At 40.1% G+C, this 23,521-nt stretch overlaps 1 protein-coding gene and 1 long non-coding RNA gene across 2 annotated transcripts; one reads left to right on the plus strand and one right to left on the minus strand.

Annotated features, from left to right (window-relative positions):
• Window positions 1–6,407: 6,407 nt before the first annotated feature.
• Window positions 6,408–13,151, minus strand: FRG1 (FSHD region gene 1). Its single transcript, XM_080622208.1, has 9 exons — window positions 12,995–13,151; window positions 12,589–12,656; window positions 11,149–11,271; window positions 10,160–10,217; window positions 9,879–9,993; window positions 9,386–9,490; window positions 8,553–8,644; window positions 7,404–7,514; window positions 6,408–6,535 (listed from the first exon to the last, which is right to left on the minus strand). Exons 1-9 carry the CDS (start codon window positions 13,054–13,056, stop codon window positions 6,499–6,501), a joined length of 771 nt encoding a protein of 256 aa, XP_080478334.1. The 5' UTR covers window positions 13,057–13,151; the 3' UTR covers window positions 6,408–6,498.
• On the plus strand, window positions 13,012–20,559 carry LOC308223379. Its single transcript, XR_013957274.1, has 4 exons — window positions 13,012–13,089; window positions 14,087–14,200; window positions 18,774–18,827; window positions 19,551–20,559. It is a non-coding gene; the product is annotated as an uncharacterized lncRNA (long non-coding RNA).
• Window positions 20,560–23,521: the final 2,962 nt, after the last annotated feature.

Here is a 23,521-nt window from a genome sequence, read left to right on the forward strand (position 1 = left end):
GAAATGGGCAGCTGGAGAGACTGTCTAAAGACAGAGTATGAGAATATACCCATCTACAGCACATACACCAAATGGTTTGGGTTGGAAGGGACTAACCCCCTGCCATGGGCAGGGACGACTTCCACTAGACCAGGCTGCTCCAAGCTCCATCCAGCCTGGCCTTGAACACTGCCAGGTATGGGGCAGCCACAGCTTCTCTGGGCAACCTGTGCCAGTGCCTCACCACCCTCATAGTGAAGAGTTTCTTCCTAATGTCTAATCTAAACCTCCCGTCTTGCAGTTTAAAGCCATTCCTTCTTGTCCTGTCACTACCTGCCCTTGTAAAAAGTCACTCTCCAGATGTCCAGCAGGCCCCCTTTAGGTACCGGCAGCTGCTCTAAGGTCTCCCTGAAGCCTCCTCTTCTCTGAACAACCCTAGCTTTCCACCCTGTCTTCATAGGAGAGGTGCTCCAGCCCCCTGATCGTCTTCATGGCCCTCCTCTGGACATGCTCCATCAGTCTACATTCCTCTTAATGTTGGGGGCCCCAGAACTGGATGCAGCACTGCAGGTGAGGTCTCATGAGAGCAGAATAGATTGGGAGAATCACCTCCCTTGACCTGCTGGCCATGCTTCTTTTGATGCAGCCCAGCATACAGTTGCCCATTATTTATTTACTGCTATATGCAAATCTATTTGTTGCATTACCATGTACAAGCCAGCAGCAGAGTAAGGTGCATCCTCCAAATAGCTTACAATAAAAAGGTATAATTTTAGTGTGAGCAAATGAACAGGTAATGAGTATATATGTTAGCAACAGTTTTTGGAAGCACCACAAATAAATACCAAGAAACCTTTTAGCATGTTTGTGTTTTAGCTTGTGTCTTGAGCTTCATGCAGTGCCCCAGATGTGTCACATTTTTAGGCACACATAAAAGAAGCAATGCAGTCTTTCATATCATGAATTAATTGGCTGTGCAATTAACTCTTATAAAACAAACCAGGGGTGGTAAGAAAAGGAAGTCCTTGGTTGATTGAAAAGCTACATTGCATTGCAGAACTTCAGAAACAGGAAAGGATAAAAGAAGTGCGTTGTAAGATGTGACAGCCTTGGGCAAAGGGAGGGCATGCAGCAGTGTGTAGGCAGGAATCAGCTCAGCGTGGAATTGCACAGAGCTTTAGAGACCAAGGCAGAAAAGCATTAAGTACTGATGGAAGAACATACAGAACCAATTAGGGGATTCAGGAAATAAGGAAAATTACAGTGTAACAGGAGAAACCTTGAGTTTTTCATGGGAGTGTCTTTTTCACATAAGAAACTGGTTTGTTTCCTTAGGGCTCAGGCAAATTTTTCTGGTTGAAAACAAATACCAGGCAATAATTCTGCATTTACACGCAGGTAACTGAACATACTATTGCAGTCTAACGTAAGAAATAGTCAGATTAAGTTGGTCCTGTTATTTTCTGAACATCTGCAGTCCCTTTTGCTTAGCTTTCACTTCTGGAGCAGGCAGCTTTTTTAGGTGCCTTACTGTGAGAGAAACAGTGTTTTCGCATATCAGGGATGGGGATTTGTAATATTAAGACTTTGCAATATTAAGACCTTGCAATATTGGGGCTGGGGCCAAGTTACTAAGGGAATGAAACAAAGGGCTTGAAATACCACGACTTAAAACAGGCACACTCTGCAGTTAAAGACAATGTCATATTTGGGTGACAGACGCACTCTGTGGTTAAAAAGAATGCTATCTCTGTACAACCTATGAAACTAAGCTGGTGCAAACTGGTTCTGTAATTAAACAGTCAGTTGGTGTACCACATGTCTGCCAGAGAGTTATGAAACTGAACCATAAGAGGAAACAAATAAAAGGAGGGGCGTACGAAATCGAGTTAAGGGGAGATGTAAACAGAGGTGGGACAGCTAGCATGTAGATTATATGTGTTGGATAGGCTGTAAACCTTGGAGTACCCAGCTAATGAGGAAACAAGGGAGGGAAGTTGTGGACAGGGTAGGAAATACAAATCAAAGTTCTGCCTTTGCTCTGTATGCCTACTTGCCAGGATACCCATTTTTGCAAAAATGTGAATAAATAGCTGCTTCAGTGTTTTATCTAGAAACCATATCTCACACTTACTATCTTCTTCTAGATGCTTTACTATCTTTAGGACATTTTTGACAGTAGAAAATAAATTGTGACTTTGGAAAGTAAAAGCTTTGAATGCTCTGATGACAAAATTATGCCCTCGTCACATTAAACATTCACAACTTACTTTTTTGAAGCCTCTTTATACATCCGGTTTAGTTCTTTCAGCAACAAAGAAATTTTTGGTTTAAGGAATTGTTAACATCCTCCAGCACCCGTGTTTGTCTGACTATGGCTGATCTGCTGCTTTCCTGCCAGATCGCCTTGTCTCCAGAGTCCACACCAGTACCATTTTGTTGTCTAATTTACTTCATCAATTTTCAAAAATCTAAGTTAAGTCAAAAGATAAAAGCTTCTTAAGATGTGCAGCTTTACTCCTAAACTGTACTGACAGCTGGTGTCACTGACATCTAGCACTTCATGTCCACCCTCTGCTTTCTTGTACTCATCTATCCAGTACTGTATTACCACTCCCCAGATTTGTTCCTTCCTCCACAAGAAGCTGCACAAATTGCTTCCCCTTTTCTCTCTGCTTCATTTAAATTTCTTTGTGCTAACACTACTGCTAGACATGGTATCACCAAGACTCCATTAATACCTCCAGTGGAAAAATATCCCAATGGACTCCTTATAGCAATAGTTCAACAGACATACTGATCTTCACTGTTTTGTCATACCCTTCATTTCCTTTTCTGGGACTAAAATTCCAGTGAATTCCCCAGACCTCTGCTTCTGTGTTATCTCAGGACACATTTTTTGAGCAAGAGTCTAGTGTATCATAAGTTCCAACACAGAGGGTGACCCCATTGCTACTACAATATCCTTATTCGCTGCAATGCTGCTTGTCCCTTGCTGAATCCAGTACTACTACTTCTTGGGACAATGTCATTTCATTTGCTGTAGCATTTCTTTTGGTTTCACTTATTGCGAAGTCTGTAACAAACATGCTTCCGTTACTATCACTTGGACCTACTTACAGCACCTACACCTTGCATTCCCCTATTTACACTGACAAATAGGAAATGGAAAATTCCTTTCTATTCATGAAAAGAAAACCAGATACTGCCACATCAGTCCATTTCAACCATCACCACTCACTTCAGATGCATTTAAGATTCACAGCGATTGTGGATCAGTGACACCTGCAATGGACTGCCAAATAAATAATTACTCTGGCCTGCAGCCTGCTCCTTCTGGTGCCACCTCTTTCCCAGCATTTCCAGGAATAGTTTTGGCATCATGGCCACTTCCAGGTCCATGATGCTGGTGTTTAAACCATGACAGTTGTACACATTTCTGGGGAGGGACATGTGCCATGGTACCTGTAACCAGAACTGAGTCCTAATCCCCAGTCCTAGACCAAACTGAGGAGCTCTGGGAAAAACCCAATGACATTTTCTTTCCTGTTATAGCACAACCCACAGCTATGCTGCATTTTCTTCCAAGAATTCCTCAGACTCTGGCTGGCAACGTTTGCCAACAACTGTCTATTTAGCACTAGCTTTTGGTCTTCTCCCTGAAAATTAAGCACTCACTTCTGTCACACCTAAACATGCGCAATGCATCTTTTCTGACAATATAAGAACTCAAAATAGGCCTTTATTAACTGTGGAAAAGGCAGCATAGCCCACTTCTTCACAAAAATTTGAGTCATGGAGCATACGGACATACACTGCGATTGTAAAGCCTCTAAGCTACACATGCAATCGGTTTCATCTGCTTGACCATTTCTGCTACTGGTAAAAAATTTAGCCTCACACTCTGCCTATATGGTTCGCTGATTGACAGGGTATCTGTTCTTATTTGACAGCAATCAGGTTATACACAGAGTTCCCTGGAAAAGCCAACTATTCTCTCTCAAGACCACTAAAAGACAGGGAGCTTTTTCTCTGGACTACATCATTGTACAGGGCTTAAGTTATATCGCAAATAACATTGGTAATTCACACACTTTTTTCTTGGAGCCATTCCCTTAATACAAGCCAAATATCCAGAACTGATACAGTCCATGAGATTTTATAACTGGGTTATCAGTATGTGAGCGAAGTTTAACGTAATTCTGGAAACACCTAAAAAAATCAGAATCAAGGATCAGTTCTGCTAATTGCAATTTCTTTCTGCATATGTTTTAATACAAAGACTCACTACAAACATGTTGACATTCCCAGCAATTGCCTGCATTCTTGAAAGAATGCATAGTTAATAGAAATTGATGTGCTAAGCTTTGACTCAAAGTTTTGTACTAGAATGAGAAATAAAATCTGTGAAAACTTTAAAATGAAGCTGTTGAACTGGCACAAAGCTCAAGTATTCACTCAGTTTATGTGACCACATGATACTATTACGTTTTGGTTAATAGTATTTCCTGAAATACAATAATCAGATAAGTGATAGACATAAGGGAAAAGACAGTTCCCTACATGATTTAAATTAAAAACCCCCAGCCACTAAGGGGGCTTTTGTACCTCTGAAAACTGAGGAGAAAATTCTCATTTGATTGTTTTACTATTTTTTTTATTCAACACAAACCTTGCTTATTTAATTTCTCAGTATTCTGTTATAACTTCTAATGGCATTAAAACAAACTCTTGGGAAGCAGTTGGAATGACACAAGGTCTCCAAGGATTTATCTGTACAAGAAAGTTACAAGCACAACAGTCCCAATATCGCTGCACAAAACAGCTCCCCAGAGAGAGCATTTTGATTTCTCATTTGTAGTCTCAACAGGAAAAGCGGAAGTGGGAAGAAAAGGCACTCATTCCAAAATAGATATTCATACAAGGAACTAGTGAGTGTGCCTACTCTTATAAAATAGCTATTAAGTAAAGAGTAGGTTTGACAGGTATAAAACAAATACATGAATTATGCTGCCTTAGAAGAAAAAGCCCTGTGGCAAAAGTCTCTGTACTCAGTGGGACAGAGCACTGAGAGAGCATGATAAGCTTAAAAATGCCATCTGTGGAAGGTTTAGACTTTTGTTTGCTCTTCTAAAAATGTTACCTCACGAATGTGCCCAGCCTGTGGAGATTTTCTTCTTTTCGTTCCATAAAACGTGTGTGGGCTATATCCATATTTTTTAAGTTCTTTGAAAAATTACATGCTTTTATTGCTAACCTCAGCTAGCCTTCCTTAACCAGCTAGAATTTGTTTTCATGGTGAAAGTCAATAAAAGGTTTAAACAGCTATGATGTACTTCAATTCTTTGTGCCTTTTCCTCAAGGCCAACTGCCTACGAAATTAGACCAATATAAACTGCCATTACTGGCTAGGCTCTATTGGTCTGTTCTTGTGCTCTTTTTAGACACATCATTATCTTCCATGAGCTTACAGTTTTGTACTATGTGTGCAGGTCAAACTGACAGCCAGGAGGAGCTCCATAAAGACAATTTAAATTATTCCCATGAAAATGCTCAACATTCTTACCAAGTAATCTTTATGATGCAGACTACAGAAGCTGTGGAGAGAGTAAGCAATTGTCCTGAGATAGGTCCTACGGAGATGTTGTTACTGTAAAGCTTCTTGGTAATCAAAGCAGACAGGGGTGCTGTATTTTATGAGATACTAGGAATGCACATTATACATGACCATAAAAAAAAAAAGTCCCTGCTCTTTTATTAAATAAAGTTTAAATAAATTTTTTCCCCTCTTGTAAAATAAGCAGCCTGCTAACACAAAACAGCCATCCTCTTTTCTTATGAAACCACTTGCATTTTCATTTGTAAAAGGGTTCTGTGACTTGTAATCCATAGGTTGGAAAAAGTGTTGACATCACTTTTAGATGTAGATGTAGAACACTGTTTTATGAAGGCTGAATATTCTGGCCCAGTCCTCACCTGATGCAATGCCCTATGCAATATTCGAGACTACATCTGAATATTCTGGCCCAGTCCTCACCTGAATTACTGGCTCCACAGATGTCCTACTCAGGATCTGAGAGGATGTGTTCTAAGACATGCATTTTCAATTATTTCTTCTTGTTCAGTAGTTACATACTTCTTACACGTTCAATGTGTTAACCATATTTTGCTTTTGAACTTCATCACCGTTCTCTTCAGCCCTTAATGTCTTCTGCCCTATCTCTTCATTCAGGTTCCTTTCATCAGCTTTGGAAGAATCAGTGGGTCAATTTCTTTCCCATTAAATAATTATCTCACTATTTCAATAGCATGTAGTTTGAGTAAGCATAATAGTATTCACTAGTAAAAGGTGACATTAGTTTGACACTTAATTACAACTCTCAGGCAATCCTTTAAAAATAAGGTAATAAAAACATCAGCAAAACTCCTTCAATAAAAAATAATTACAAAACATTTTACTCTTGTTTTCAATTATGACACTATCATCAAAGCTGCAGAAGAAAATGGACCAGCTGGTTGTCACTTGCAGTATCTATCCGATTTCACTTTTGCTCTCCTGTATGGAAAAAGTAATGAAACAAGATTTAGATTAAGACTAAATATAATTACACCAAGGTGTTTTAGCTGCCTCAAAGCAATTTTTCTTAAACTTACTTCAGTAAAGCACATATAAACCTTAACAATCCTTTGGATTAAAAGTTAATTAACTTTGTTTTTTTAAGGAGCTAGAACTGCAATGTCTAAAGTTAACCTTGTCTTTCCCTTCAAATCATCATGAATTGCATTTTCTCCACCCTGAGGAATGCAATTCCGATTCAGTGTGATTTGAAACTGACACTCAACCTCTGATGTCCCAGGAGTCTTCTCTCATCACTTGCTATCATCAGAATAGTCTTCTGCATTCCACCAACTGAATTAATGCAAATATTTCTGCTATATATTGATACAAAATGTTTTAGAAATCCAAGACAGTTTCTATAGTCTCAGCTCACATGGAGAAAAAGATTATTCCTACTAGACTGCATGAAGAGTGTTCTTAATAAATGCTATTTCTCTTTAAAATGCAGCTTTCCACTCTCCAAAATGCTTTGGTGCCATGGATACTGAAAATGTTAAAATAGCTTGATTTTGTGGTTAAAAAGATGTATCCTTCAACTCTTCTGTACTAAACAGACTGAACAGCCTACTTACAGCTTTCTGAAACAATTTCTGGGAAATCCAAACCTATAGGCTTCAGTTTAAGAAGTGAAAATGCAGACCACAAAAAGAAGCCAACCCCAGAACTCAGGCCGATCACTGACCCAAGACGAAATGCTTAACACCCCACCCCATGAAATGTAGCTCTCTTTTGTACCCCAGGTTTACTATAATCCATCTCGTAGTAGCTTTTAAATCATGACATTATTTCCTGTACTCCAAAGTACCTGTCAAGCAGCATTTCATGAAAAGTGCCTTCTTTCCTGGCTTTTCTAAGGGCTTTTGTATCTTCTTTGCTTATTTTAAGCTTTTTGTCTTGAAAACTTTGGAATTTCCTTCTGTAAGGGGAGGAAAAAAAAAAAAGTTAAAGAGTGTAACTGCTTTATTGAAAACTTTAAAGAAACAGCTGTGATAAGAATCTTAACTTCTATTACACAGTGGACAACTGGCTTAATAAAACCAAGCAAACTATTACAGTACCAAATCCTAAGACTTCTGTAGATGAAGATATTCAGGGGTTTGGGTTTGTTTGGTTTTTTTTTCAGTCTAAATGGGAGTAAGCCCTACACGACTAGCATGATGGGGTTACAAGTTCTAAAGTGCTCCTTCTTCAACTACTAGCATGATAAGTCAGGAAGGGAAAGTATATCGGGTGTAGGTGGCAAGGTGCTTGTAGTGGGGAGCTTCAGGGATGGTCTCTGTGTGAAAGCGTCAGGACCTGCCCTGTGCTGGAGCCACTGCAGGATGTAGATGAGTCCATCAGCAAAGCTGGTGGCACCTCTGTGAAAATGTATTTAAGAAAAGGCAAAATGCCACACAGGCCGAGGAGGACAGGTAAAACCAGAAGTTTTTGAGATGGCAGTGTGAATATCAAGGACTGAGAAGGAGAGTGAGGGAGGTGCTTCAGGCAGTGGAGTGAATATTCCCTTTCAGCCCATGGAGAGGACCATGCCTGAACAAGAGAAAAGTGGGACACGAAAAGGAGTGGCAGAGAGAAGGTCTCATATATTTACCCATACCCCCATCCTGCCTGGAGAAGCAGGCAGAGTAGTCTGGAGTGAAGCTGAGCCTGGGAGGTGGGTGAAGGAAACGTGGTGGTTTTAATTTTTGTCTTTGTTTCTCATTACCCAAATCTCTACTTTCATGGACAATAAATTTAAATAATTTTCTACAAGTTGAGTCTATTTTGCCTGTGACAGTATCTGGTACGCAATCTCCTCATCTTTATCTCAACCCATGAGCTTTCTCATCCTGTTTTCTTCCCTTGTCCTGCTGAGGGGAAAGAGAGTGAGAAGTTGCGTAGGAGCTTGGCCCGTCCAAAGACAGCCTCAAAGAGAAGTGCAAAAAAGTACTTGAACCTGCTCTGAACTACATACACATAATTGATTTCACACTGTTTAACATTTCCTTTGTCTTCATGTGGAACATCATCTTTCTTCTCAGCTTCTCTTTCAGCACAAGTACGAATCTAGTCATTGAGAGAAAAACAAAACAGAACAGAAAATGCCTCTGTTTTTAAAACCAGAAGTTCCAGGTAAAGACAACAACATATCCTTAGTAAAAGAAAGTTCACACCTTTCAAATTGGTTAATTTACAACAAGAAACAACTGCAATAAAAGCAAAAGCTGCCTCTTGAGAAATATTAAATGTGATCCTCAAAGCTACTGTAAAACATGATTGCCTTCGTCTCGGAGAAGCACTATTACAGTTCTTAGTTTTAGCAGGGGTAAAATGCCTTTTTCAGAGACTGATTTAAAAGTATTATTGCTCTCACAGATACCTACCTGTAACTGAAGGAACACATATATTTTCCACGTCGAGATCAAGTCAATAGAGTCTTTTTACATTCTCTTACTTAAAACATCTCCCCTTCTGCATATCATGGTAAACCTTCTGTGTCCCTCCTACAGTCATAATTTATCTCTTCCATACCAAGAAGTTATTTCAGAACTACCCGGACTATCACACAGACTGTCCTGCCCCCTCCCTTCTTCTTGCCCTCTGTAGTGGCAATGTATCTTCCTACCTCTACTGGAAGTACCTCGGTTAATGTAGCCCCACACCTCATTTACCTTTCTTGTGACCGAAGCACTTTACAGTTTATAGAAAGCTATTATAACTGGATTAACAGTAATTTACAGCACACAGACACCTGCTTGTTTGAATATCTGTGCCAATTGCAAAGTAATTGTGGAAGTTATAGATTACCTTGATCATTTCTTCTTCCCCTGCAGTTTTGCTTTTGGCTTCTATGTCTCCCTCTTCATTGCATCTAATGAAGCGGCTGTTCGCTGCTAGTAATGCCATTTTCTTCTGCAGATATAATATCACATATTGTTAGTATAAAGAGTTTGCACATAATCCATGATTCATAACATTTATTCTCTACAATATACCAAATAATTCTGCAGATGCATTTTATTCTTTTATGTATAGACATGTCAATCACTAGCCAGCGGACTTGCTGGCTCCTTCATTCTTAAGATGCTTATAGCTGTCCAAAAATGCATTAACTTGAACTATTCTAAGAGCTTCCAATTATAGAAATGCATTGCAGCTGGGAAACCAGAAGTTTAAATGTTACAATATATAACAGACTGCAAAAGGCTTTTTACTTGACAGGCAAAGAACATCCATATAGATTAATTTAAAATACAGTCAAAAGCTAAGAAAGTCAAATGAACTATTCCAAACTGCTTACATCTTGGAAGACAGGTTCCCACTGTTCTCTTGACCCTATTGCATCTGCACGTCCAATGACAAGTCCATCTGAATTTATACCAAGGTATTTGCCATAACCAGACTTCAGAGCAATCCTAAAAGAGAAAATGCAAAGAATTTTTAATTCAAGCAATTCACAGTATCTAACACATCAAACATTTTTTACTAGACAATATATTTCAAGAGAATATAAAAACGTTTATTCACAGGAGAAATAAAGATAACAAGTATCAAAGCTGGTAACATTGGTTCAGTAATTACCTTGTATCAGACAACTTTACTGCTGTAAACTGTTCAGGAGGACTAGGGCCTTCATCATCTGAGGAATGAATTTTCCATTAGTTAAGTATGAAGTATTAAACGTACAGTATTTTAGCCTGTTAATACTGCAGCTTCAAAAAGAATTAAACATGGCCATTGCTAAGTACTATGGAAAGCTGCAATATTTTATTTCTTTAAAAATTCCTTTTTTGAATATTCACTTTAAGAAAGTAATGCAGGTGCTCATTTCATGTATTTAAGAGTGCTTACAGCAAGACAAAATAAAGACAGTCCTTGTATAAAGTAATTTACAGTTGAGAATGTTTCATAATTCTCCAGGTGGCTTTGAAAACCTTCATCTATTTGTAATGATATTTTTCCACAACAAAATGTACTAAGGTTCAGATATGGTAACACAACTCGGTATCCTAAAAGCTACTCAAAACCGAAAGGAGAGAATACTGCCATCATTGCTTTGATCTCACAGTGGAGGTGAAACACAGCTCAGTGTTCTGGAGTACTCCTTGTCTGACTGAGTGCTCTTAAATTCAAAGTAAGGACAAGCTAATTATTCGACCACATTAGTAGCCCACTTGTGCAGCAACAAAACAAATATATTAAGATGAGGATGCAGCAATAAGCCTTGAAACTCATCTCCCTCGAGTTCCACTCCTGAAATGACACCATAAAGATTTTATAGGATTTAATAAAATTTATACTGCCTTTTATCCAGTAAGCAGTATGGCCTTTAACAGGTGATCATCTCCAACGCAGTTCAATTTATTGTACACATAAACCAGCAAGAACCTAGACCAGTGAAACCAACAGTCATTAGGTTTAAGTCACCTGCATGCTATGGCTAGGTTTATTGCATTATTTGTAATAAGCCTTTATAGCTGTAAAACTACTTGCCTCTAAATCAAGCTCATTTTACGCTCCTGTGCCTTTCATTATTAAAATTACTTATTTCCACATTTTCTGTAGCAAACCTTTATGTGGTGCTCCAAGTGTAAACAAGCCGTTGTCGAGGGCATGGATGTAAGCTCCTTTATCCATTTCTATAGCTATCGTTCCCGTAATTTCACCAAAATTACGGACAGCCCACCAGTTTCCTAAAATACAAAGAGAGTTAGTAGGGTAATTACAACTTCTGATTACAATAGTTACAGATGGTATTTCTAGGAGTGTCTTCTCTGAGATTTGAAATTCTAGAGATACAACTTCTATTGCCATCTCAAGATCTTTGTGAATTATTTTATAGCACAGAGCAAACTTAACAGTATTGCTGCTGAACTGGGATGTCTTGCTGCTCCAGCCACCCTGTTATCCCTAGTTACAGGCTCCTACACTTCAACCCTTCTTTGTGTTAGTCCACAGAGCAAGCTGATCCATTCAGCAGCAAATATACACCTTGCGAGGAAGGTATTTTGTGTTTTCTTTTTCCTTTGGACCATTTTAGGGGCCATATCCAATTACTAGCTTCTCCAATAGAAACAGAAAAACTAGCTCATCTTGCTGTTAAAATACTTCAGGTGAGCTGTAATCTTAGGCTTAGGTTATTCAAGCCAATCTGTGTTTGAATTTTTGAGCCCTACAGTATTCTACCAACATTAGAGGTATCCCTACCCACATGTATGACTTAGAATTACGACATCTGTAGCTGTTAAATAGTAAAATTTTCTCCTGGCATACCGTTTTACAAAGACTTCCTACCTAATTAAGGTAATAACTAATTTTAATTAATCTGAACATATCTTTTTTACACATGGTAAATTTGGCAGGTTATTCTGCCTTGAGCTGAAATTATCTTCCCATATCTTTATACAACATATAGTTATTTGTCTTGTCCTATACATCCTAAACATTCCACTCATGAATATAGAATTAGATTTAATACATCATCCAAGAAACAAGGCCCCCCAAGACTCTTTTCCTTTTGAAAGGATAGAAGGTTGAGTGAACTAAAGAATGCAGTCAGAAAGTAACTAGTGGCAGAGTAAGAACAGAAAGCACAGGAAATCCAATCGCTAATTTTCAAAGTGATAGTAACAGAAGATGTAAGTCGTTTACATAGAAATGCGCTCACTAGATAACAGCATTACAGTCCTAAAGTTTCTCCTCCTGAAGCAAATACTATTAGAGAGAAAATAGGAAAAAAAAAAAAAAAAGAAGAAAGATCCAAGCTGATAAGTAGCTTGAGATTATATAAGAACATGCTTCAGTTAAAAAGATAAGTGGAAGATCCATCCCATTCGTGTCAGAAGTTCCACCTGCAGTCTAGGAAAACCCCAACATACAAATAACATGTCTTGAGACAGTCACAAATCTCTATAAATGCTACATTTTCTTTGCAAAGCCCTGTAACAACCTCTTCAGCTTCGCCATCCCCAAGTTTCCACACTGTCATGTAATTCTGGAAAGCAGCTCACCAACAATATCAAGTTGCTCTGCTGCATCCTCTTCCCTTTTCCTTTTCTTCTCCTTGTGCTTTTTCTTGCTGCACAGAAAGATGTAAAGAACTAAGAACGTGCCTCCTACCCGTCCCTTCCCCAGCAAGCCCGCTCTCTCGCACGGCCTCGCTCCCAAGCCGCACCGAAGCGGGTCACTGACACCAGACAGGAGCAAGGGGCTCACAGTCCCAGAGCCCTGCCCTATCCGGCCTGCTCAGGCACACCCGCAGCCGGGGGAACGGCACAGCACAGCCAGGCCCCACCCTTAACCAGTCTCCGACGGCCCCCGGCGCAGCGGGGAGCCCGGCCGCGCTTGCCGGTCCCGGCGCCTGCCGCAGTGGGAAACCAGGGGCAGAAGGTGCCGGCAGACAACCCTACTCCTCACCTCTTCTCTTTCGCCCCTTTGAGGACGAGCTTGGTGGATTTAACGCAGGAATACTCGGCCATGTCCGGCTACGGCAAATACAGAAGGACACATCGGTATGCGCTCCTACGGAAGCCGCGGAGCGACAAACCTTTCCTTCCGCCCGCGTCCTGCTGCTTCCCGCGCATGCGCACACTGCCACTTTGTGGAACCGTCGCACGTAGCGCGGCCCGGACACACATTTTTGAGGGGGAGAGTAAAGAAAAATTTAAATTCACGTTTAAAAGCGTGTTCCCCGACACTTCCCCCTTTTATAAGTGTGGCTTGGTGCCACCGGTTGTCTTGGCGCTAGGGAGTGAGGGTTTTACAGATTCCTGTTTGGTGTGTTTTAGCAACCTTTTCAGATGTGTATTCAAAAGCTTATCTGATGGATGCACCGCAGAACCCTTGGCCCTGTGCCATCTACTAGGGGCAGCAGGCCCGAGTGTCTCAGTACAAGGGTGATGTGACTTGGGGCTGTGCTGATGGAGGAGAAGAAGCTTCTAGGTAAGCCCGTGAAGACAGATCATAGAATCATAGAATAGTTAGGGTTAGAAAGAACCTTAAGATCATCTAGTTCCAACCCCCCTGCATGGTCAGGGACACCTCACACTAAACCATGTCACCCAGGACTCCGTCCAGCCTGGCCTTGAGCTCTGCCAGGGTTGGAGCATTGGGGAAATTGGATGGAGATTGGGGAAATAAAGCTTGTAAGGCTACCAGCTACACCAAACTAGAGGAAAAATGAGGTTTATGATATTTTTTTTTTCCTTTCTTATTAGCTGCTTGGAATTCCAGAGTTAAGATCTACCTCAGGTTTTTCCCTAGGAACATAACCATCCTTTTCTCACACAGTTAACTTGTTACATTCTCAACAGGTATCTCTGCATCTTTGGGGAATGACATTGCTAGCACATATGTGATTAGGCTTCCAATTAGAGCAGTAATTTGTGTTTAGTCTTCCATTGTTTCTACTTCACACTGATGAAAGGGGGTTTGTGCCTAAAGGTTGTCTGATGATTATATTAGCTGATCAAGTGAAATATACCATCCTTGTCAAATCTTGTCTAACAGGTACACGTACAGAGATGCTTGCATTGGATTGCTTCCTTTTGGTTTCTGATTTCATCACCTGTCTATGCTTGCAAGTTCTCAGCACCTCAGAGGTACCTTCTACAAGTAAGAAATGTGAGTCTCATACATTGTTATGTCAAGGCCTTTAAAATCACTGCAGCCATGGCCAAGTGATAAAGCTTTGTATGTGTAGTGTCCCAGTGAATGACCCTGGAGTTTGTGGATGACTGCTGGTGGCTTCCACAGATACTTGATTGGATCTAGGACCCTGCCCCTTCTCACCAAAATGCTTTCAATTTCTATCTACATGTCTGATGTGACTAACCCCATGTTTTTATCTGTGAAGTTGGAGTTGTTACACCTGCCAGGTAAAATGAAAGCGACAGTTACAGACTTCCTGGACTTTTTTGGCAAGTCCCCCATTTTGGAGCTTTGGGGAAGAGGCAGTTGAGAGGAGGCATGAGATTGTCAGCAAAAGCAATACTTGAATGAAATTTGCTGCGATGTGTAAATCCAGAATACTTCTTTTGGTGTCTGTGGTGTTCTGCTTTCCTGTTAGTGTCTACTTCTGTTGCAGTTTGTCAGTGGAAGAAGTCATCTCTTTGATCAGTGTTCGGAAATTGGACAGCTTGAAGCAGTGTGTTGCTGTAGTAGGCAGTATGTGACTTTATTGGTTTATTGAACCTGTATCTTGCAATTAGTTTTTCCAGTAACAGCTAAAAAACTAGTCAGTACAGGAAGCTGCAGGCAGTGATGGACAGCTTGTTGGGCACTTCTGGTCTCTGCATAGAGCTACAGTCAGGGAAGTATTGTGTTAGCAAAGTCTTGTATACAGTCCGGTTGTGAAGGTTGTGCAGATCTTATTGTATGTGAAGGACCAGAGGAGATCCAGATTTCCAAATACAAGATTGAGATACCTAGCCAGATTACTAGCAATCCATTAGTTGATTTCAGCCTCATCCTCAAGTACATTCTGTTTTCTATTCTCACATTTCTAGCGGTTGTTGCCTGAATTCTAGGGATCTTGTGGTACTTAGAATTTTACAGCGAATATTAGAATGATTGATCCTTAGATTGCTTCCTTGGTTTTGGTGGTAGATACAATGTCTTTTTCACTGTTAAAACATTTTAGAATCACAGAATGGTTTGGGTAGGAAGGGACCTTAAAGATCATCTAGTTCCAATCCCCCTGCCGTGGCAGGGACACCTTCCATTAAACCAGGTTGCTCCAAGCCCTGTCCCAACTGGCCTTGAACACTGCCAGGGATGGGGCAGCCACAGCTTCTTTGGACAGTCAGTTATGGTGTCTCACCACCTTCACAGTAAAGAGCTTCTTCCTAAGATCTAATCTAAATCTCCTCTCTTTTAGTTTAAAGCCATTCCCTCTTGTCATACCACTATATGCCCTTGTAAAAAGCCTCTCTCCAGATTTCTTGGAGGCCCTCTTTAGGTACTGGTCGCCTCAGAGCCTTCTCTTCTCCAGGCTGAACAAGCCCAGCTCTCTCAGCCTGTCTTCATAGGGGAGGTGGGGATTATGTTTCTCCTTTTCCAGGCAACAAGAACTTCAGTGGACTGCCACAGCATTGATAATGGGTTGGCCACTTAATCTGCCAGTTCCCTTGTGGGCTTCTCTGTCAAATGAGGAAGGAAGTTACCATTTTAGTCAGTATATTCGTGTTTCTTCTACATTCTCATGTCCCCAACCTTTTGAAAATTAATTCAAGCTAGCCTCAGCATCAAGCAATTTTAGCAAATATAATTGTATTTGAATCTCATTTTATCATTAAATACTTTTTTTTCCTGGTTCTAAACAGATATGCCTGTAAGGCAGAAATTTTAGTAAAGGGAATATGAAAAATGTGAAAGCAATTATGTAGGAATTAGGAGAAAGCAGAAAGGAAGTTAGTGAAGCAAAAAAGAATGCCTGTCAGCATGCCGATCACTCAGCCATCCTTGCATGCTTACTTGCCCTTTGGTGTTTTGGTTATTTTGGGGTTTTATTTTGAATTCTTTTAAGGCTTCAATTCTGTGGAGAGGAAATCTGCAGGGGTTCTTTAGTGTTTTCTTTACTTACTTAACTTTCCAACTTTATTTGTGGTAGATTTTATTTTTTGACCACTTAGCATTTGTGGGGTATTTGCATTCTCTTGTCAAAGTGGGCCAGTGTACGTTGACACAGCCTGACCAGCTCTTCGAGCTATGTAAGCATTTGCCTGCCATGTAAGATGGGAGAGGATGCCTTGAGCGCTTCTGGTTAAGAATATAAAGCATTTTATAAGAGATGTAATAACTTTAAAGTTACTAAGAATTATGTACATTAAGGTGATGTTTTTCTTGTTAACGTTAAAAAAACAAAAGCAAGTAAAACCAGTTTGTGTTTTAAAATACATTAGATCATATGATGGAAGTGCATGACCTATTTTTCTGTTTGCCCACCAGATGCTGCTATAGCCACGAAAATAAATGCAGATTAAGAGATGTAAAAAAAAAAGAGAGTAGTTTATTTTCATTACAGATTACCTTTACTTATCCTGCTCCTGGAAAGAATTACACGCATGTTTACGTTTTTGCATTGGGAATAATCCCAGTGAGTTCCATTAAGCAACTCACTCTGTTTGAAGTTAAGCATGTTTATAAGCTTTCTCAGGATGAGGCTGTATCAGTTATGTTTGCTGTTTTCTGTATTTGTTATTCTGTTTTCCCCATTATGAAGCATAAGAGGGAAAGGCAGCAGAAGAACAGATACCGTAAATTTGTGATTTTATTAGAAATGTAGTTTTTTTTATGCTCCCATAATGTAAAATATATCTTCTTAATTATTATAATTTTATTTGAAATTCACATAGTCTAGGTTTCTTCTCTAATTTAGTGACTCCAGCAACAAGTAGGCATCACTCCAGTATACAAAGAAGACAGTAAAACATCTTTCCACAGGGCAAAGAAATGCCATCTATTAGAAGGCTGTATCTAAAATGGTACCACTTTGGCAAAACTATTTAAACACTAATTTGCTAGTTAGTATTTTTGAAATTAAAACATTCTCTAAATGTCCTGGCTATGATTGTTTAAAAAACCCCTAACTGTTCATTTTCTTTATGGCAGTGGAAATAAATGGAGCCTTTGTGTTTGCAAATGTAGAAAACAAATCACTTTTCTAATGACTGGATTTCCCTGCCAGCTTGGAAGTTGCCGCATGTGCGTTTTATTTTGAATGCCTGAAGAGTGAAGTCATTTGCCATCTCTCATGTAGATGGGGCAGATTGGCTGAGGTGTCATTTGCAAAATGTGCACTTTCATCGTTCACGTTTGAAGGGGATCATTACAATGTTTCCGATAGAAACTCGGAATGAATGGAAGTGTAGGGCTGAAACTGAGTGTCCATGAGTATCGATAGCCTAGTGTCATAAAAGCCTGAATCAAAACTTGGGAGCTTTGGAGTTTACTTCCATCTTGTTTATTTATGTTAGGAAATACAAAAATGCGTCCCCAAACCAGAGAAGCTTGAATTAGCTTTCTTAGAATCATAGAATCAAGCTTAAAAGGGCAGACAAGGAGTGTATAGAATCATAGAATCTTGATAGCAGAGTTGACAGATAGTTTATGTGCTTTTATTTGTGCTTCCATTTCTAAGTGTGGAGCCATTGGGAAATATCTAAGCTGGTGACTGGTGTAACAGCCAAGATTGATATGGTTTTGTTTACTCATTTACAGAAGGAGTGCACTCTGATGTGCGTTAGCACCAGAGCAATGATATTTTGATTCTTCCCCAATGGGACAAAGTACATACACTGGAATGTTGCAGTGGTTTCTCATAATGTTCAACAGCAGTTGTGTGATGGTATTGAAGCATCCCCAGGACATGATGGTGCATACCACAGTGACATGACAGATGTAAATAAAAAGCTAATTTGATACTTGCCATTTTCAATGCTGCATGCTGAAATTGCTTTTATTATAGCTTCTAAATATTAAACGTGTCCTGAAATTACCTTTTCAAAACTCTAAAATGTAGCATTAAGTTTTTAGCACAGGTAAGTAGATAGTCTCAAAATGGCATTTCTACTTCTCAGTTTATGGTATAGCAGATAGGATATTTGGAAAATTGGAAGAGTTTCTCATCCTGTCAGGAGCAGGATGGAGTCTTAGCTCAGATCCCCCAGTCCTCAGCATCCCTGGTACAGTGACCTGTTTTGCTTGTGGCTCCTGAGCATCTTCTGCATTGCCTGATTGCTTTCTGTATTGCTTTCCTGTGCTGTTGCTCTGTAAAGTTTTGTGGCTAAGTTCTTGTAGCTGGCCAGACCTTCTCAGTGTCTGCTTATACAAACATTGAGACCCTTCTCTGCAGTTTGGCAGCGGGAAACAGAGCACTTACCAGATCCCTTTCTGCTGGACACTGAGGGAATGCAAAAGACAAATGAAAAGGCAACCGTGAATGTACTGTAGTCTCATGCAACTCTGAATGGTGTTTACAGGGGCTCAGGCCTGCTGGTTTCTTCTTGTCATCCCAAATGGCTTAGCATGTGTACTTCAAATTCCACTATTTTTTTCCACTAATTGGTCTGATTTTTATCCTGACATACTGAGGAAATTTTTCCTATGTGTATGAACATGTTTTTCTCTCTGCCTGTTAGTCTGGGGGTTTTATTAATTTTTATTTTAACTGACCAGTTTTCTTCCAATTTAACAGACAGGTGAAGGTCACAGCAATAATTGAACCCTGATGAGTTCTGAAACCTGTTAGGTAAGTAGGAAACAGACCTGTAACTTCTGGATTGCAATCTGAACTCCCATCTTACTAGAGATGGGCGGGAACTCTCATGGAGAAAAGGGTCTGTAAGGAAAAGCTCCTAGTAAATCATAGGATACTAATGAGTGAAAAAATATACTGCATTACTTCCAGTACTTAAGCAGCAACCTATTGCTATATACTGAAATTTCAGTTTTTATGAGATGGAAATTTGATTCTTTAAGTTGAGCATATTTGATGTTTTTTGATGTTTCCTGACAAATAGCTGGCATGTTTGACTGAAATGCAGTTGAAAACCCTTCCCTTTTTCACTGGGACTTTATGGCAAATGCGGACTCAGCTATAAATTAAACATGATGGGATTTCTGGGGCAAGTTACCAGCTTTGTGCTATGTGTTCATACACAGACTTTTCCAGCTCAGGGACATGGTTTTTCTGTTGTCTTCAGTGAGCCTTGTTTCCCTTGTTGCATGTGGTTGAGTTTGTTTATCTCATTAGGAAAGCCACAGGATCCATAGGGAAAGATTTGCTGTTTCATGTATATGTAGCACTGTTGCGGTTGTTCTTTGTTAGCCTATGATCAAGTTTGAGTTAAATACAGTTTCTAACTACTGTTTTTTGTTTGTTTGTTTGTTTGGGTTTTTTTTTTTTTTTTTTTTTTTTTTTTTTTTTTTTTTGTTTTTTTGTTTTTTTGTTTTTTTTGCATGGTCTGGGAAGGGTGTACTCACCTTCACAGTAAAGGAACTTACTGAGGATAAGACTCCCTCCCCCCCCCTTAAGGATATGTGACTTCCCTTTGAGCTGTATATTTTTCTTACTTCATGTCCTTTGAGACTACGTGAGTGTCCTTTACAATTTCAATAGATATATGAATTGGCAGGACTTAAAAGGAAAATGAATCTGTGGCAGCATGTTCATTTTTAGTCCTGGCCATAAAACCGCACACTTTTTCTTCTTTAAATTGCGTTTCCTCTCCCCTAGGATTGCTATGTAATTTCTTTCTGCATTTTTTTTTCTCTGATAGGACTGGAACATTTACTTGCTATGATTGTTTTCAATGCCCATTTGAATTTGAAGAGCTATTCTATGTGATTTTCCTCTCTCTTATCCTGTATAGCTTCTGATTCTGTATAATTTGTCCTGAATGAAGATGCTCTTCCATTAGTAGAAAGGCAGTTTTTACTACTGTAGTGGCAGTGAATGTCTTGTAAAAATTTCTTTTGTACAGACTTAGCAATTGTGGAGGTAGAAGGGAGAGCTGTAGACTATTACATAAAGATACAGTATCTGCATAGTCTAGGCAAAGATAGAAAAAGCTTTTAGCTCTGGAGGGAATTCTGAGCTGTTCATTATCCCTGTCCACTCACTTTCTTGTAAATGTGTAAAATGTAAGTGGCAGTGGTTCCCCTTATGGGTTTTTTCCCCTTCTTGGATCAAATATGAAAGACAAATAAATACACTTAACTCCTCCTCATTTGTGGAGCCTGACTCAGAATGTCCTACTTATTTTTTCATCCAGAGTGCCTCTGAATGCTGACATTGTTCATTTGATTTTGCAGCAGTTTAGAGATGAATGGCAAACGTGGGACTTCCTGATCTTTGCTTTATCAGGACTGTCGTCAGTATCTTGTTGTACTTTTGTGTTTAATTTTACCCATCACATACCTAGTAAGTCTGCTTTGCCCAGCATTTTGTGCTACTCTTTCTAAAAGCAGCACAAGTAGAACAAAACACGTTCTGAGTCTGCAATCATGCCTTCCTTCTTGACATTAGGAAATAACGTTTCTAACCCACAGAAAGAGTATATGGAAACTGTTTTGAAATATGGTAGCCAGAGGTGGCAGCATTCACCTTCCCAATGCAGCTTGGCTTGTTTTTTTTTTTTTTTAAAGCTTCTGTAACTTGAATGAATGAATGAATGATGTCAAATTTTTAGCTTCCACTGAAAAAATGCAATGTAATCCTTAATTCCTGTCCCTTGTGGTTATGAAGAAGAGACATAAAAACTGATTGTAAGGGTTTAAAAATTGGAAAGGCAGAACAAAAGAAGAGCACATCTATTGTTTTTTAACATACAGCTTTTTAAGGCATTGCTGTGATTTTTTTTTCAACCTGACTGGTGATTGTTGGGTGCTTTGAGCTGGCAGCATCTGTTGGCTTGTGTCCTGTCACAGCAGGTAAGTGAGTGGGAGTTGAAACTGCTGATCTTCCCATATTCTCATCCTGAGAGAAAAGGAGAGAAAACGTTTCAGTATGCATCACCTGCTTTCAGGCTGTTTTCCCCACAACATACCGACAGTGCTTTTCTTACGGTCTGCGTGCAGCATGAAATATTTTTTCTCAATTCAGCTTTATTTTGCTGAAGGGGTCTTTCCTGCTCCTGAAAATCCCAAATCTAATTTGCTGAAAATAAAAATAGTCTTTTTGCTGGGACAGCTTCATGAAACTATGTTGTGACAAGACACGATCTGGTTTAGATCTTAAAAGGTGAAGTCTATGAGGTTGGCAAAGGTGTTTCAGTGCATCCCAGAGTACTGTCTGTCTGGTGCAGAGTCCTAGGGAGTTATCCAGGCAGAGTTTCTGGCATGTGCAGTAGGTGGGTTGTAATTTATACAATTAACCTCTTAATGGAGCACTGAGCCATATCCATACGGTTCTTTGGCTTGTTTGGGGGGTGAAGTCCCTAAGGTGTGTGTGAGGTTCTGCTGTAACCAGTCCAGAGCACTAGATCTGGAATTCTCTCAGACCTGCTTCAGGTGTTTAGTCATGTGGTGGGTAGGAATCAGTTTGAGATCTGGTTACTCTGGGCTCCAGAGGAACAGCTTAGCACTGGTAAAGTCCATTGTTGTGCTTGTCTTTGTTACAGATGACCGAGATCTAGTTCAGGTCTCATCACTGCCTGAGATGTCCAGAACTGCCATATCTGAGAGGTATGAAATGTCTAGCTCTGTCAGATCCATGAATAGGGTATGTGTTTTTCTCCACTAACCAGTGGAAAGCCACAAGTAGTCTAGTTAAAAGAAATACCATGCTGCCCAGGGCTTCAGCACTATCAATGGACAGCCTGTGAATCTCTGGTCAGATATGTAGGCTATACACACCATAGCTGTGCACCTCATTTTCCATTTGAGATAGGGAGATTCCTTCTGTTCTGAGCAAGGCAAACAGTCTGTCCCAGCAAGTGCAGAGGCCCCCTCACACAGGGACAGGATGTGAGAGGATAGTAATTGCAGCTGGCTGAGGTTGGAGTGAAAAAGACAAAGGATTAATTTCTTTTCACCCCAAAAGACATGAACACAGTCACACTGTTTAAGCAGAACAGATTTTTAGTGTAAGAATAATGTTGGTAGTCTTCTGGAGTGAGGCAAGAAGTGAGCCCTGCAAGCCTGGCCACTCTTAATGGTCCTTCAGTGCTCTTCTGCTGTACTGGGACAGATTAAAAAGAAGAGGATATTTATGCATAGGTCAGGCTTCTTCTAAGAGGCTGACAAAGTGTGTAAGGAACTGCCCTTCTTGGTAGCAGTGTGTAATAGTCAAGGTTCACAACCACATAATATTTTCAAATACCGTTTGAAACACTATTCATGGTAGTTTACTGCAGCAGTCTGGAACGCTTCAGCATCAGTTCAGAGTTACTGTACTCCTGTGTCACACTTGGGTTATGGCCTGAGACAGATTGCTCACAGGAAGACAACAAACATTAACACTGACCACATGGTGACCTGATATGTTAAAAGCACTGGGAAACAAAAGTGCCCTGTGGGATCAATATGAGTCCAAGGCAATAGTTATTAAAAACCAAGGGTTTGGAAGAATATAAGACTCAGCGCTATCTTTACCCATGCCTGCAAATAGAGCATTTTTCCACCAAATGACAGTGACAACTCTAAAAAATGGACAAATAGAGGCTCCTGGGTGCTGTGTGAATCCCCCTTGGATTGAGAAGCAGTCATCCATTTAGTCAGCTCTGCTGTCTCCAGCAGGTAGATACGTATTAAAACTGGATATCAAATTTACGCTGTCTGTGTTGATTTGGGTTTGTCAGTATCAGAGTTACTGCCATGACTACAACTTTTAGCAGGTTGACTGCCTGAGTATTTACCAGCTTCTGCACCTTAACTCTGCTGTTCTCTAAACTTGAGAATAAATTAAGTTTAAGCCTTGTTACCAGTACTGCCTTCACAGAGAAGCATGTCAGTGTGGGAATGCGATTCAGATGAAAGTTATCTGGAGGTGGTATGGTTTCCTGAAGGTTACCTTTGAGTCCCTTGCTAGTGGACAGAGAAAGAGCAGCTGGAGACAGCTGTTCATTCGAATGCCTCCTTTCATGTTGGTAACAGAGTGCTCATTTATCTGGATGCATAGGACTGCCTTATGCCTCCACAAAGTGTCTCCCTGCAGAGAATCTAGGGAACAATCCTGGCTGGATTGGTGACATAGTTTTGGCTACTGCTGGGGTTGTGGTCTGCTCTGGGCATGAGAAAAGCAATGTGATGCTCTTGGGTGATGTCTGGACGGTCAGATCCTTGGGGTCTTCTGTTTCTTCCTCCTGCTGAATGGTAGTAAGTTTCTCTACACAGGCTGCAAGCTGTATTGAGCTTTCATTCACCCCTAAAAGACAGTCAGCCAGTTTTGCCTTTCATCTCTTCCCACCTGCCATAAAGAGCTATGGGCATCTCTCTTTTTTT

This window comes from Psittacula echo (assembly GCF_963264785.1).
Source record: "Psittacula echo genome assembly, chromosome: 1".
Classification (NCBI taxonomy): domain Eukaryota; kingdom Metazoa; phylum Chordata; class Aves; order Psittaciformes; family Psittacidae; genus Psittacula; species Psittacula echo.